Source organism: Carcharhinus amblyrhynchos, chromosome 26 (genome assembly GCF_965287045.1).
Source record: "Carcharhinus amblyrhynchos chromosome 26, sCarAmb.v2.hapA, whole genome shotgun sequence".
NCBI classification, from domain to species: domain Eukaryota; kingdom Metazoa; phylum Chordata; class Chondrichthyes; order Carcharhiniformes; family Carcharhinidae; genus Carcharhinus; species Carcharhinus amblyrhynchos.
Genome location: NC_137349.1, coordinates 32255619 through 32270908, shown reverse-complemented (window position 1 = coordinate 32270908; position 15290 = coordinate 32255619). Strand labels below are relative to the sequence as shown.

At 40.4% G+C, this 15290-nt stretch overlaps 1 protein-coding gene across 4 annotated transcripts in view; it reads left to right on the top strand.

Annotated features, from left to right (window-relative positions):
- The window catches only part of chaf1a (chromatin assembly factor 1, subunit A (p150)), a 65698-nt gene that overhangs the window by 25287 nt on the left and 25121 nt on the right, over positions 1 to 15290 (top strand). For all 4 annotated transcript variants that reach the window (XM_080212971.1, XM_080212970.1, XM_080212969.1 and 1 more), the window contains exons 3-6: positions 642 to 1450; positions 10145 to 10192; positions 11873 to 12108; positions 14736 to 14796. In XM_080212971.1, coding sequence (XP_080069097.1) covers positions 642 to 1450; positions 10145 to 10192; positions 11873 to 12108; positions 14736 to 14796 — 1154 coding nt within the window. The remainder of the gene's footprint in view (positions 1 to 641; positions 1451 to 10144; positions 10193 to 11872; positions 12109 to 14735; positions 14797 to 15290) is intronic.

Genomic DNA, 15290 nt, shown 5'->3' with positions numbered 1-15290 from the left:
GGAAATTGAGTTGGCATTATATTTCTGTTCACTGCATGTCATTTATTTTAAGCTGCTCTACTTGCATGTTTAGCTGTTTAGTTTATTGGCTTTCCTTTTGGGTGTATGCGTCACATATGGCATTTATCCATTCAAGATCAGGTCCTTGATCTACTGATTTTAGTTTGTGAATTTGGGTAGTAAATGCTAACCCCAAGATGCAAAATACTTTGGGACTTTAATACAATAACCAGCGATCGGCGAGTGGCTGGTCCCTGTTCTCATGGCACATTTGTTCTTCGGCTGTCCTATTTGCTTGTTTAACTGTATGTTAAAATATTTGTATTAAAAAGATGGGTTGTTTTTCTGGTGTCCAAACCAACATTACTTCTATCATAAAAAGCAAATTAACTACTGTTTTTGTCTCATGGCTAATGGTATGCCATGACATTGTTCAGGCTAACTAATGAAGCAGTTTTGAATATTCTGATGTGCTGCTAATAGCTATGAACTCCATGTTTCAGCATGAGTGGTTAACCCCTGGATTGAAAACAGGAGGAAATTGAAAGAAACAATCCTGATTTAGTTTTGTTTAATATGTTTGTAAATTGCTTCTTGTCTTGAAACAAACTTAACAAAGGAACTTTGTGCTTATATTGCAGCACGATTGCCTTTCAAGCGTCTCAACCCAGTACCAAAGTCAGAAAATGAGGAAACTACTGATGCCAAGCGGACAAAAATTTCTACCAGTTCACCAGCTGCAGTCAAACTGATTGCATCTGTCGAAGATGTTGAAAATGATTGCAAAATAAACTTGGATGGCCAAACTGGAAATTCTGAAACAATAGATGGGGATTTGGCTCCCTCCAAACTTGTTAATGGGAAAGGACCTCTTGATGATTTCTTGTGTTCCGTTCAGAAGAATAATACTACGGTTAATATGCACAGTAGTGAACTCCACTGTACAATTGACTTAACATCTGATTCCAGCAACGAAGTCTTGGACAGCATAGGCACCATGGGTGTAAAAATGCTGACTTCTGCTAAAGATCTGAGTAACAAAACAGAAGTTGATTCAGAAAGAAAATGTAACTGGTTGGATAGCCTGAAGCTTGATGTAAATCAAGAGGTAAATTCTCAAAGTTCAGCGCCTGAGCAGAATAGCATGGAAAGTAAAGCGAATAAAGGACAAGAAATTGAAGGCAATAGTCCTATTGCGAACAGTGTGCTCAAAGGCAGAGTGCCAGTAGTGGTGTTAAAAGATATAATGGCTGACAGGTCATGCTGGACTGGGAGTCTAGAGAAGGGCATAGTGCAAGTGGAAGGAACTGGGTCATTTACAAATGAAAGCAGCGGGTCACCCATCAGTTCTTTATCAAGTTCTATTTCAGCTACTGATAGCTCACCAGAAGGAAAGTCTCCAGCGGCTGAGAGAAGCCCCAAATCTGCATTCTCAACACCTGGAAACAAGGTTGATATGAAATTTTTTGAATGTTTTGAAATTTGGGGGTCTGGGCAAAAGAGTTACTTGTACATTAATGAGAACTTTGAAATATCTGAGTACAATTACGCATGCCTGGAAGCAAAGATGAAATGCTACTTTTAAGGTATGAAGCGAGCAGTTTTATAAACAAGAGCGACTACTGTGCAGTAGTAGCACCTATTGACTGACTTTTGTTTTCCTGAAACAATCCCATTTTAAATTTACATTTGTTCTGCCTTTGATTGCCCTCTGCTTTTAATGGTGAAGATTACTGCTTGATTATTCTGTCATTGTGGCTACAAACTATGCTTTAATTTTTTTTTGCAAACATCTTAGAATTTTCAATTCATAGAAATCATAGAAACCCTCCAGTGCAGAAAGAGGCCATTTGGCCCATCAAGTCTGCACCGACCATAATCCCACCCTGGCCCTACCCCGTATCTCTACATATTTACCTACTAATCCCTCTAACCTACACATCTCAGGACACTAAGGGGCAATTTTAGCATGGCCAATCAATCTAACATGGACTGTGGGAGGAAACCGGAGCGCTCGGAGGAAACCCATACAGGCACGAGGCGAGAGTGCAAACTCCACACAGACAGTAAATCAAGCTGGGAATCGAACCAGGGTCATTGGAGCTGTGAAGCAGCAATGCTAACCACTGTGCCACAGTGCTGCCCACATTCTCCCACATTACTTCTGTAATGAAGTTGACAAAATATTTTGTTATTTGTAATATGAATACTGAACCCCACCAACCTATATTTTTACAGTTTCCCTCGGTAGTATTGTGCTCCTGAAAATTAGACCAGCTGCCTGGCTTGGGCGCAGTGTTCCTTCCCATGCAATTGATGAGAACATTTTGTTTTCCAATGCGCAGCAGGTTGGACTGTTTGTGAAACAAGAGCCTGAATTAATTCACAAGGGTGGGGTCATTTTGATCTGACTGCAAGGACGCACTTTACCATAAGTGTTTTGTATCTGGAATCTATCTTCCTATTGCTTACAATTATGATTTTAGTGCACGTTCTCCAACTACTTAGTGCTGAAGCCTTTCCAGTGAAGTGGCTTATCTCTTAGTATTCCAGAGCTGAATCTAAAGATTCTGTTAACATTCATCAAAGGCAAAAAAAATTGTTTTTACTATTACTAGTTCTGTTCTTAATGAAATAGTTTCAGTTAATTGTCACTTGCAAATAGCCTGAGGAGATTAAAGGTAAAGTCTCCATAGTACCAGATGACCATAGGCTGCTCTCTGTCCTTTTGTGGGGAGAGCTAACTGGTGGTGATTTAGCCTAAGGATCACCACACCTCAGGCGAGGGGCAAAGTTGAGAAGCTGGGGCCTTCATGAGTAACTTCAGCCAGCACAGGAATTGAATCCTTTTGGTGTCACTTGCATCACTAACCAACTGTCCACCCAACTGAGCTAAATTGACCTCCAAATTACTGATCATATAACTGTCTGGGAAGAGGGAGAGATGGGGGAGATATCCTTATAACTTCATTCATTGAATGGTCACCTCAATCTGCAACATTTACATGATCTTTTCATAAAGACTCCCCCAATACCACTCCCTCCCCCCTCCAAAACCCCACAAACTTGTAAAAAAAACTTGGATTTGTTTAGCTTTTCTCTTCAAGTGTAACATTTTCTCTCGTGAATCTTCATTGTATCCATTCCAAGACGACAAGATTTCTAAAATGGGATGCTCAGAATTGCGTTGCAACCTTTTTGTGAAACATGGTTCTTGTTTTCATCTTTTTTTTTCAAAAATGCTTCATTTCACCTTCTAAAGTGTACTACTTCATATGACTCAACATCTAACAGTCAGAACTCCCTTTATCAGAAAATTGTGATGTTTCTTTTGTGCTCACACCTTAATCCTTAAACTTCAGCTGAGGAGAGTTGGCATTGGGATGTCAAAGCATAGTTAGGTGGCAAAACTTCACTTTAATTATACACCCAAAACCATTCACTGGGAGGGAGACACAGTAGATCTCACTGCTGGCTTTAACTCCCATCATGTATCAGCAAGCCAGTGTGCTGTTGTCAATTTTTTTTTGAACTCCATATAGCATTTGATACTATAAAATTTCGAATTACCATTTTTCAATTTCCTTCCTTTGTTAAAGCAGCCTAATGACTTCCCTACATTTTCTAAACCAGCCCCTCAATGTCTTTGCAGTAGCAGTCAGCTGTTGTCAAACTGTTACTTCTCTTTAGTGGCTGTTGTTGCATTTGCAGATGGCCAGCTGCAGGCAGCATTCAGTGATGCCCAGCTTTTCCTCCTGTCTTAAGGAAAGTTCAAGACTTCAGCTATAATTTTACATTCATGGAAAACCATGAACTATCATCTTGAAAGGCCAAACAGGAAAGAAATACAAGTTATGAAAAGTAACTTTAATAAACTTGCCCTGCCACTTATTTCTTATTAACAATTTTCCTTAGTATTTTTATATTTTTGATTTTTTTTATATTACTATTAGATTGAAGGAGACAGTGTTAAAAAATGCAATTACTTGGAATTTTCTTCTTCTGTGGGAAAGGGGCAAGAAGGGCAAAGTACGGGTACTGTATGCACTACTTCCTTGAGTTAATCTTCCAGCCCACCTAGCCACTGCCACAGCTACATAAGGTAACCTCTTCACTTCTGGCAAAAGCAGTTGATCTGTTGGCTAACAAAACTATGCAGCCAGATTTTGTAATGAAGGTACACGTGGCTGCTGATTTCTCTAGCCATGCTGTTTTCTTACACTCCTCCCTGCACAGCTTCTCAAATTACAAAACTGTAGGACCTGAGTAAAGCTAATAGCAGTGTTGCTGAAGAGTCATATGTTCTCCTGGAAGGACTGACGTAGACTTTATCTTTGTCCAAACATTTTCCTTGCTGTGCATTACTCGTATCTTGTTCTGGCTTTTGTCATTTGTTTTGACTCTACTGTGGCTCTTTGGCTGGAATGCTGCTGAGGTGATGAGCTGTTGGCTGGCAATTTGCAGAGGTTTCTGGTTGGTTGTGGTATTTGCCTTTTTAAGATAGTACAGAAGGTGGTCACGTGACTTGAGGAACCAATGGAAACTGAGTTGTGATTACCCCACAGGGTGGAGTCTTCTCAGGCAGAATCTTCAAGAAGCCATGTTGTGGGCATACAAAGATTGGAACCCTGCTCCAGGGCAACCCAGAGCTGCAAACCTGTACCTGAATTTCGCTAGTCAATCTGAAATCTATTGATGACACTAGAATGCTATGACATAACATAGTTGACTTTGGTGAACTGGAGGACCCCACTAACAGCAATCTAATCTTTGTTTCTAGCTGAACAAACTTTATATTTGAAATTCTGTTCTTAAAATATTTAATATTTACTCACTAAAAATGATCCTTTTTGATGTGTTCCACATAATTAACTTTCAGCTCTTTGAGAAGTAACCATTTGGTTGGAAAATGGTCTCTTAAATCTTCAGCTGCTTGACGGCAATGTGTATTTATTGCGAATGCATAAAAAAAATGCTGAAATTTAAGACTTGAAAAAGGCTTAGCAAAGGCACTGATCTAAAAGACAATAACTAAAATGGAAATGTAACTTTAAAAAGTGAGGAAAGAAATCTTGACAAAAGTGTTAATTGAAAATGAATCCACTTTTAAATGACATAACTTTTTACTTGTCGCTTTCTTAACCTACAAGATTTTATTGAAAACTTAATGTGGAGTTGAAGCACTAACCTGGAATAGGGAAAAGAGTCACACTAATATTCCTACTGATAAGATCACAGCCATCTGCTAAATTCAACTATTTTGTTTTCATTATCTTTCTGCCTCTGTAATACCAGGTTGTTAACTGTAAAATGTTCCATTGCTTCTTAAAATGACTACTACAGAAACATTTGGTTTGCTATTGATAAGCCCTAATGTATTTTGGCAGGAAGAATAAAAAAGGTTCACTAAATAGTGAAAGATTGCAAAACTCTGAAGTGCAGATGGATCTGCTCTGTTGATGTTGACATTGATAAATCAGCCTTTAAAATAGCATCGCCATTTTATTAGGATACTGATACAGGGAGCAAGTCTATCCAATGTTTATAAAATCTGCATAAGCCCTCCTGAATATTTTGTACAAAATTCTTATTTTCAAATCTGATTCTTGCAGTGCTTTGTATCAGTGATATTTTTGCATTTTATTTGTTGGGATAAAGGATATCTCTGTTTTTCCCTAAAACAGTCAAAAGATAAGCCTCGCGTTTTTGGCTGTCCTGGGTAAAATTTCCTTTTTGTTTGTTCTGATTTATTAGGTCATACCTAGTTTTATGCTGTTTCTGCAATTGTTGGAAATTGGATTTAGCTGGAATTGAATGAGGACCCCAGAAATATGCAAACTTGCCCTATTCAAATTATATGCAAGTGTGCTAATTGGACATGGTCTTACCCTGGACTCGAGCTGTGAAGGAATGTTCTGTGACTAATCCTGTGTTCCTAATCATGATTCCTTAGTATTTTAGTGTTTTGTAATGGCAGCATCCTGGCTTATGTCCTTTTTTTTTTACAAACTCTTCAGAGATGCAAGGTGATATTGTAGGGTAGTGTGAGGTTCTGTCTTTAAATCTGGATTTGAATCCAGCCTAAACTGGTTGACATCAAAGTCTCTCCCATGCTAGCAAATAAGATTTAATGTGACTTGAATTCCAGAAAGTACTCTGACCCTGGGCCAATTTAGATATTAGCTCAAAATCTAGCTTGACATTGATACCAATCCATACCAAGATTAATGTTGTAAGGAATGCCATGGTTTTCTCCTTGGTTTTTAAACCTTTATTACTGGTACTTGGTCTTTAACTTTTTGTTTTACTGATACTTAGTATAGTTGAAGTTATTTTAAAAGGGCATTGCATGATATCTCCCCTGACAAAAAGCTCCTGACATCCCTTGAATGTGCATAATCCAAGTCAACAATCACCATTGAGATTCCCTATTTGAGCATTTTGTTGTCTTGTGAACAGTTTTAATCTGAGTCAAAAAGGCCACTCGAGTGCCAAATGTAAATGTTGGAATTTTGAAAATGGTGCTTCATTCATATTTTTAATGGAAGTATCCTGACAATTTTGTTACCATGCTCTCAGTTGAACTATCCTTGCAAAACTAATAACAAAGCAAAATGCGTAAGGTTGCAAGTTTAGCTGAAAGTTAATGGTACATTTGAGACCCTTTGTCATAACTAGCAAAGTTATGGAAGGTTCAACCCATTTTGCTTTCAGATCCTCGCATTTGTGCATTTTCAGAATGTCGTTTTATTAGTTCAATGGTTTTGCATACTTAACAAAGTCAGCTGCAGTTGTATATTGATGTATTTCAGTGCTGCTGCTTTAGGTTCTGTGCTACATTGAATTTGTGATGTGGGTATGCCGGCGTTGGACTGGCGTAAACACAGTAAAAAGTCTGACAACACCAGGTTTTAGTCCAACCGATTTATTTGATAATATACTCGCAAGCTTTCGGGTTAGCCCCTTCGTCAGGTGAATGGAGAGTTCTGGCCTCAGACAGAGCATATAAAGCACAGACAGTTTAGAGATTACTGATTAAAATGCGAATCCTTACACCTAACCTGCTGTTCAAGACCTGAAGTGGCTGATAATGTGAGTGGAAGGAGCACTGATCACAGTTTAAAGAGATGTGTATTGTCTCCAGACAGTACAGTAAGTGAGGTTTTGCAAACCCTGGCAAGTCACGGGGGTTACAGATAGTGCGACATGAACCCAAGATCCCTGTTGAGACCGTCCTCGTGTGCGGAACTTGGCTATCAGTCTCTGTTCAGCGACTCTGCGCTGTCGTGTGTCGTGAAGGCCGCCTTGGAGAATGCTTACCCGAAGGTCAGAGGCTGAATGCCCGTGACCACTGAAGTGTTCGCCAACAGGAAGGGAACAGTCTTGCCTGGTGACTGTCGAGCGATGTTCATTCATCCGTTGTCGTAGCGTCTGCATGGTCTCCCCAATGTACCATGCTTCGGGACATCCTTTCTTGCAACGTATCAGGTAGACAATGTTGGCCGAGTTGCAAGAGTATTTACCATGTACCTGGTGGACGGTATTCTCACGTGTGATGACGGTATCCATGTCGATGATCCGGCATGTCTTGCAGAGGTTGCTGTGGCAGGGTTGTGTGGTATTGTGGTCACTGTTCTCCTGAAGGCTGGGTAGTTTGCTGCAAACAGTGGTCTGTTTGAGGTTGTGTGGTTGTCTGAAAGCAAGAAGTGGGGGTGTGGGGATAGCCCTGGCGAGATGTTCGTCTTCATCAATGATATGTTGAAGACTCCGGAGAAGATGTCGTAGCTTCTCCGCTCCGGGGAAGTACTGGACGACGAAGGGTACTCTGTCCACTGTGTCCTCTGTTTGCCTTCTGAGGAGATCGGTGCGGTTTTTCGCTGTGGCGCATTGGAACTGCCGATCTATGAGTCGAGCACCATATCCTGTTCTTATGAGGGCATCTTTCAGGGTCTGGAGGTGTCTGTCACGATCCTCCTCATCTGAGCAAATCCTGTGTATACGGAGGGCTTGTCCATAGGGAATGGCTTCTTTAACATGTTTAGGGTGGAAACTGGAGAAGTGGAGCATTGTGAGATTGTCTGTGGGCTTGCGGTACAGTGAGGTGCTGAGGTGACCGTCCTTAATGGAGATGCGGAGCGGAGAAGCTACGACATCTTCTCCGGAGTCTTCAACATATCATTGATGAAGACGAACATCTCGCCAGGGCTATCCCCACACCCCCACTTCTTGCTTTCAGACAACCACACAACCTCAAACAGACCATTGTTCGCAGCAAACTACCCAGCCTTCAGGAGAACAGTGACCACAATACCACACAACCCTGCCACAGCAACCTCTGCAAGACATGCCGGATCATCGACATGGATACCGTCATCACACGTGAGAATACCGTCCACCAGGTACATGGTAAATATTCTTGCAACTCGGCCAACATTGTCTACCTGATACGTTGCAAGAAAGGATGTCCCGAAGCATGGTACATTGGGGAGACCATGCAGACGCTACAACAACGGATGAATGAACATCGCTCGACAGTCACCAGGCAAGACTGTTCCCTTCCTGTTGGCGAACACTTCAGTGGTCACGGGCATTCAGCCTCTGACCTTCGGGTAAGCATTCTCCAAGGCTGCCTTCACGACACACGACAGCGCAGAGTCGCTGAACAGAGACTGATAGCCAAGTTCCGCACACATGAGGACGGTCTCAACAGGGATCTTGGGTTCATGTCGCACTATCTGTAACCCCCGTGACTTGCCTGGGTTTGCAAAACCTCACTTACTGTACTGTCTGGAGACAATACACATCTCTTTAAACTGTGATCAGTGCTCCTTCCACTCACATTATCAGCCACTTCAGGTCTTGAACAGCAGGTTAGGTGTAAGGATTCGCATTTTAATCAGTAATCTCTAAACTGTCTGTGCTTTATATGCTCTGTCTGAGGCGAGAACTCTCCATTCACCTGACGAAGGGGCTAACCCGAAAGCTTGCAAGTATATTATCAAATAAATAGGTTGGACTAAAACCTGGTGTTGTCAGACTTTTTACTACATTGAATTTCCCAGTAAAACGTTAGTCAGTTGAAGTAGAGTTCTTACAAAAGCAAATGAAACTGCTTTCTGGGCACCTGCACACAAGTCTTTTGTCTTAACTGTACTTGGAGAAATGATAGTGTAAATCCATGTCATGGAAATTTGGTGAGGATTACTCCAGCTAGTTTTTCTTCCTGGAAGATATGAAGCTGTTTAGTGATTAGATGTGAGATCTTTATGGCTGTTCCTAAAGCTGCTGGTGCTCAGCTGTAATTTTCTTTTTCACACTCCTGTAAGTCTCTCATTTGAAAGTGCTTTCCTATTCCTGTTTTTCCATCACCTTAGTATTTTTATATGCTGTCTGTAAGGATAAAATGGATGTCAAAGTTTTCAATTATTTTGTGTTTGATACAAGTTTATGTAAAATCTTAAAATTGTGACCGATGAGGTTAGTGCACATCATCCTGGAAAATATGACTTTGAATGTAGCCTAATAATGATGAGACTTAACTCCCTTTAACAGTCATAGTTTTTTATCTGATTCCTAGGATACATTATGCATGTGTGAATTGTTCACAATTTTAAAGTTAAGACTGGGATTAATTGAAACAGCAAAAAGAAAAAATAACGATGGTACAATTTTATAGCTTACTGTAAAATTCTCAAAGGCTGGAGTTAAATGCTCATTTAAGGTGCCAAATGTGGTTCAGTTTGTAGTAGACACTTGTTAAGTCAGAAGGATGTGGGTCCAAGCCCTACTTCACGTTCAGCCTTCAATCAGTGTCACTTCCCTAAAAACAGTTCCTCGTCATTATCACGTTTTATTTGCAAAGGTTTGATGTGCAAATTGGCTGCCACTTTTCTACTTTACAGCTACAAGACTACACTAGGTACTACCTCGGCTGTAAAGCAAGCCATCCAGTGATGATAAAAAGACGCAATGTACTGCAGGACATTTTTATATCTCAATATTGTTGCTGTGTAAAATGCAGGGAGGGGCTTTCAAACTGGACAGGATAACAGTTGAATTTTTGCCAGTTGGCTTTTCTTGTTTGATATGGATATGAAAGTTTTATTTATATGCCGTACTAAAATAAGAGCCATTGTATTTGCAGATTACACATACGCCAAAGTTGCAAGGCAAGAGACTCCAGCAGCAACAGGTATTCCAATTTATTTATTAAATACTGCCTGGCAGTTAATTATTTGAGAGCCCAGATAACTTCCCAGTTCTAATCCAGATCCTATCCTTTTCGAATGGTTTCTTGCTGTTTTCTCTTTCTCTTGTCATCTTAATTTAAAATGTATTTGTACCACCACGCTTCAAGTTGTTCATAAATTTTGATGCAAGACTTCACCGTCTCTTCCTTTCCCTCCTGCATTGTTTCCGGAAGTTGGAATCGGTGATAACTCCATAGTGTATAATATTTTTGCAATCAAACACTGACTCCATTCAGCAGATTTGTTGCCTTAGATCAAGGGCCAGATTTGCAATCTGCTGACGAGGTTCTTAACCTTCATTTTGGCTGTAGGTATTTCAGTAGCATCTACTTTGAAAATTTTAAAGTAGTGGAAGGAAATATTCAATTGCTGCAAATATAACTAAACTAACCTTTTGAGGTGTGACATTGAATAACTTGAGGACTTCAGATACTGTATGTTCTTTGGTTAGAGTTTTTGATAATTATATTGAAAGGAAAAATGAAACTTGAATAGTTTTTGTTCAATCAAAATGCCTACTTGGAACCTCTCTGACCAATCTGCCCTTCTGGTTTGCAACATTAAAAAGTTGTGGTTTTGCCTGTTCTGAGAAAATTAGTGAAGTTTTCCTTTGACAGCATTGTGACACCTGTGGTTGGGTATCCTTCGAGGCTAAAGTACACTTGCTTCCTGATGAAAGGATGTTTGCACAATTGCTAAATTGTAAGTAGGTATTGAGGGCATCTTCTAATATAGCCAGCTGATTATTTGGTAGAGCAATGTCTAAACACAACGCTCAAAGAACAGAATATATCCAACCAGTAATATTGAGGTATGTTCTATTTAGTCTATGATTGCAGCTTGAACAAATCTGCAAAATTAATCAAATTCTTGTACTAGTTGGCTCAGGTAGGCACAATGCTCCTAGCTGCCCTGGGATTTTAATGCTAGGCTTTGTTGTCCTCCTTCTCTTCCCTCCTCACTTACCACTTCAGCAAAGTTCAGTTGTGGAGGTTGAATAGATAGCAGCGTTCTTTGCTTGACTGTAGGTTTCTTGATTATGGGTGAGTATTGAATGATAGCAAAAATGTTTGGTATATGTACCAAATGAATCTGGTGCACCTCTTTTCCCTTGATAAAAAGGGATTAATTCATAAGCGGTATTTTAAGATTGTGAAAGATTGTGGTTACGGGGAAAATACTTCCATTTGAGAGAGCATTAAAAGAGGCCATCAATTTGAAATAGTCACTATGAAATCCAGTAGGGAATTTAGACACTTCGTAAGTTAAAGAATGGTGAGAATGTAGAATCCTTTACAGTAAGGAATGGTTCAAATGAATAGTTTAGAAGTATCGAAGGGGAAGCTAGACAAACATCTGAGAAAGGGTTACAATGATGGAGTATAAATATTGTTATCTTTCAGAGGAGTAAAATATGTTTCAAGGATATGCCCCTATATGCAGAGGTTAAACTGTGATCCATGTTAAGTCAAATTCTTAAAGGGTAATGTCTTTGTGGTTTTCCCTTTATATGCGTTTAGGATTGGAAAGATTTGATCTATAGTAGAAACTTCCAATATTTAAACATAAGCTTTAAACATATTTTTCACCCCTTAATGATTTAAGGTTTCATTGCCTCATAGGAACGCGAAGAGAAGAGACAAAAACTAAAAATAAAAAAGGAAGAGCGGGAACGTGCAAGAGAAGAGGCCAGACTTGCCAAAGAGCGTGCAAAGGAAGAAGCTAAGAGAAAAAAGGATGAGGAAAAAGAACAAAAAGATAAGGAGAGAAAGGAGAAAAAAGAGAAAGAAGAAAAGGAGAAAGCAGAGAGGCTGAGATTAAAGGAGGAAAAACGGAAGGAGAAACAAGATGCATTGGAGTGAGTAGCTTCCAATATACATATACTTGGGAAAATTTAGATAATTGTAAAACCAAAGCATTGCCATAATTTGGACGTGTAAAACTTTTTTCTGCTGGGGGTTAAGACAATCCACTTTAGTGAAATAAATGTTTCAAAGCTCTTTTTAAAGTATTTCTGTTTAGAGCAGAGCCCCAGATTTCAGAATCTGAAAATACTTTGGTTGGTGCTTAGTGCAATTTGATGTAGCCTAATTGGTCTTGTGTAAATTCAGTTATGTTGATTAGAGTGCTGATTTTGCACATTTGCAGTTTGCTGTAATGTTAATGTGAATACACAACATGTGTAAGGGATATTAAGAGGAATAAGTTATAATTATGGAACACCTTATGTCTTTAGGAGATTTTAAAATGATGTCTAGTCAATATTTTAAAATACAATTACCATCACGTGTCAGCACCTAAGAAATAGGAGCAAGAGTAAGCCATCTAGCCCTTCGAGCTTGCCCCGCCATTCAGTAAGATCATGGCTGATCTGAAGTGGATCAGTTCCACTTTCCCGCTCTCTCCCCATAACCCTTAATTCCCTTGTCTGTCAAAAACCTATCTACCTGTGACTTAAATATATTTAGCGAGGTGGCCTCCACCACTTCAACGGGCAGAGAATTCCAGAGATTCACCATCCTTTGAGTGAAGAAGTTCCTCCTCAACTCTGATCTAAAATGCCCGCCCCCCCCCGCCAGTCCTGCTATCTTTTCTAAGCAGGAAGAATCTCTCTACCTCTACCCTATCCATCCCTTTCATTATCTTATACGTCTCTATAAGATCCCCCCTCATCCTTCTAAACTCCGAGTACAGACCCAGTCTATTTAGTCTCTCTTCATAGTCCAACCCCCTCATCTCCAGTATCAGCCTACTGAACCTCCTCTGCACTCCCTCCAAGGCCAAAATATCCTCGCACAAGTGCGGCGACCAAAACTGCACACAGTACTCCAGCTGCAGCCTCACCAGTACCCTGTACAGTTGCAGCAAGACCTCCCTGCTTTTATATTCTATCCCCCTCGCTATAAAGGCCAGCATCCCATTCGCCTTCTTGATCACCTGCTGTGCCTGCAGACTGGGTTTTTGCGATTTGTGCACAAGGATCCCCAGGTCCCTCTGCAAAGTAGCATGCTGCAGCTTTTCGTCCTTTAAATAGTAATCCCTCCTACTATTATTTCTGCCAAAGTGGATAATCTCACACTTGCTAACATTATACTCCATCTGCCAGGTCCTCACCCACTCGCTCAGCCTATCCAGGTCCCTCTGCAGACTTTCCACCCCCTCCGCGCAATTTGCTGTTCCACTCATCTTCGTGTCACCAGCAAATTTTGTCACCATACACTCAGCCCCCTCCTCCAGATCATCTATATAAATGGTAAATAGCTGAGGCTCCAGCACCGATCCCTGCGGCACTCCACTAGTCACCAACCGCCAATCAGAATAGCACCTATTGATACCAACTCTCTGCCTCCTATTAGACAACCAATCCTCTATCCACGCTAACACCTTGCCCCCAACTCAGTGCACCCTAACCTTCTGTAGCAACCTTTTATGAGGCACCTTTATCAAAGGCCTTTTGAAAATCTAGAAACACCACATCCACCGGTTCCTCTCTGTCTACCGCACTGGTCACATCCTCATAGAAATCTAATAAATTTGTCAAACACGACTTCCCCTTTAATGAATCCGTGCTGCGTCTGCTCTATCAAACCATTCCTTTCTCGGTGCCTCGCTATTTCTTCTTTGTTGACGGATTCAAGCATTTTTTCCAACTACAAACGTTAAACTAACCGGCCTATAATTCCCTGCCTTTTGTCTGCTACCTTTTTTAAACAGCGGCGTAATATTAGCCGTTTTCCAATCTTTCGGCACTTCCCCAGAATCCAGTGAATTTTGGTAAACGATCACTGAGGCATCCACTCTCACCTCTGCCATTTCCTTCAGAACCCTGGGATGCATTCCATTTGGTCCTGGGGACTTGTCCACCATTAGTCTATCAAGCACTACCTCTCTAGTGACAGTAATCGCGTTCAGCTGCATCTAGCTAATTTGCATATAGCAATTTCCTGCAAAGAGCCACTGACTAGGTAATCGATTTTTAGTGTGATTTGGGAAGAAAAGCAAGGGGAGAAAAGAGAATTCTGCTTCTCTAAGTAATAATATTGGGTCATTTTATGTCTCCATATTGGGTAAATGGTTTGATCTTAAATTATCTATTTAAAAAGGAAAAAAATAGCATGGAGTATCAGCTTTGTGTGTTTGCTCATAACAAACCCACATTCTTTGGACTCATGAAGCGAAAGCATTATCAGCTGAACCAAGCAAATACTAACCACTATTTATAGTACCGATTCTGAAGAAGAGTCATATTCAACTGTTAATTCTGTCTCCACAAATGCTACCAGACTGGCTGATATTTCCAGCATCTTCTGTTTTCTTTTCAAATTTCCAGCATCTCTAGTATTTTTTGGTTTTTTTACTAACTTTATTTTGTACAGCATTTATTTCTCAGTTTTAAAAATATTAACTGAACATTATTTGCCCTTGATTCCTTTACCTGGATGAAAAGGTGCACTGACCATTTAATTTCTCTTGCTTTTGTAAAAGGGCCAAATTGGAAGAAAAGAAAAAGAAGGAAGAGGAGAAACGGTTGAAGGAAGAAGAAAAAGTAAAGACAAATTATCTCCTGTATTGTAATCTCATTTTTAGTGTTCCCTGATATGGACGTCAATTTTAGTTTTTGATTTACTCTATCTACTTCCTTTTCGTAACTCTCATCAAAACTTTACATTCTCTCAACCCTGGCACTTCACCCATTACAGAACTCCATCTTTGTTCCCTCGAGTCCAAAGAGCACAATGCATGAGCATGGACAAAGGCAGGGGCAGAGGCTCCTGCAACCCTACCTCCTGGATCTCTCTACCTGCCTCACTCACAGTTGCACTCTCCTATCCCTGATCACTGATAGAATTCAAGGTAGTCGACCTAAGGGGTATGACTGCCTGTTGAAGTACAACATCCAAGTAACTCTTTCCCCCTCCCTGATGTGTGCAATATCTGGAATTCAGACTCCAGCTCATGAAGAAAGATGAAAGTGGAAAACCAGAGAGAGAGAAAAGGCACTCATCCAGTTGATTTTGCACAACAGTTACAGAAGCTGGA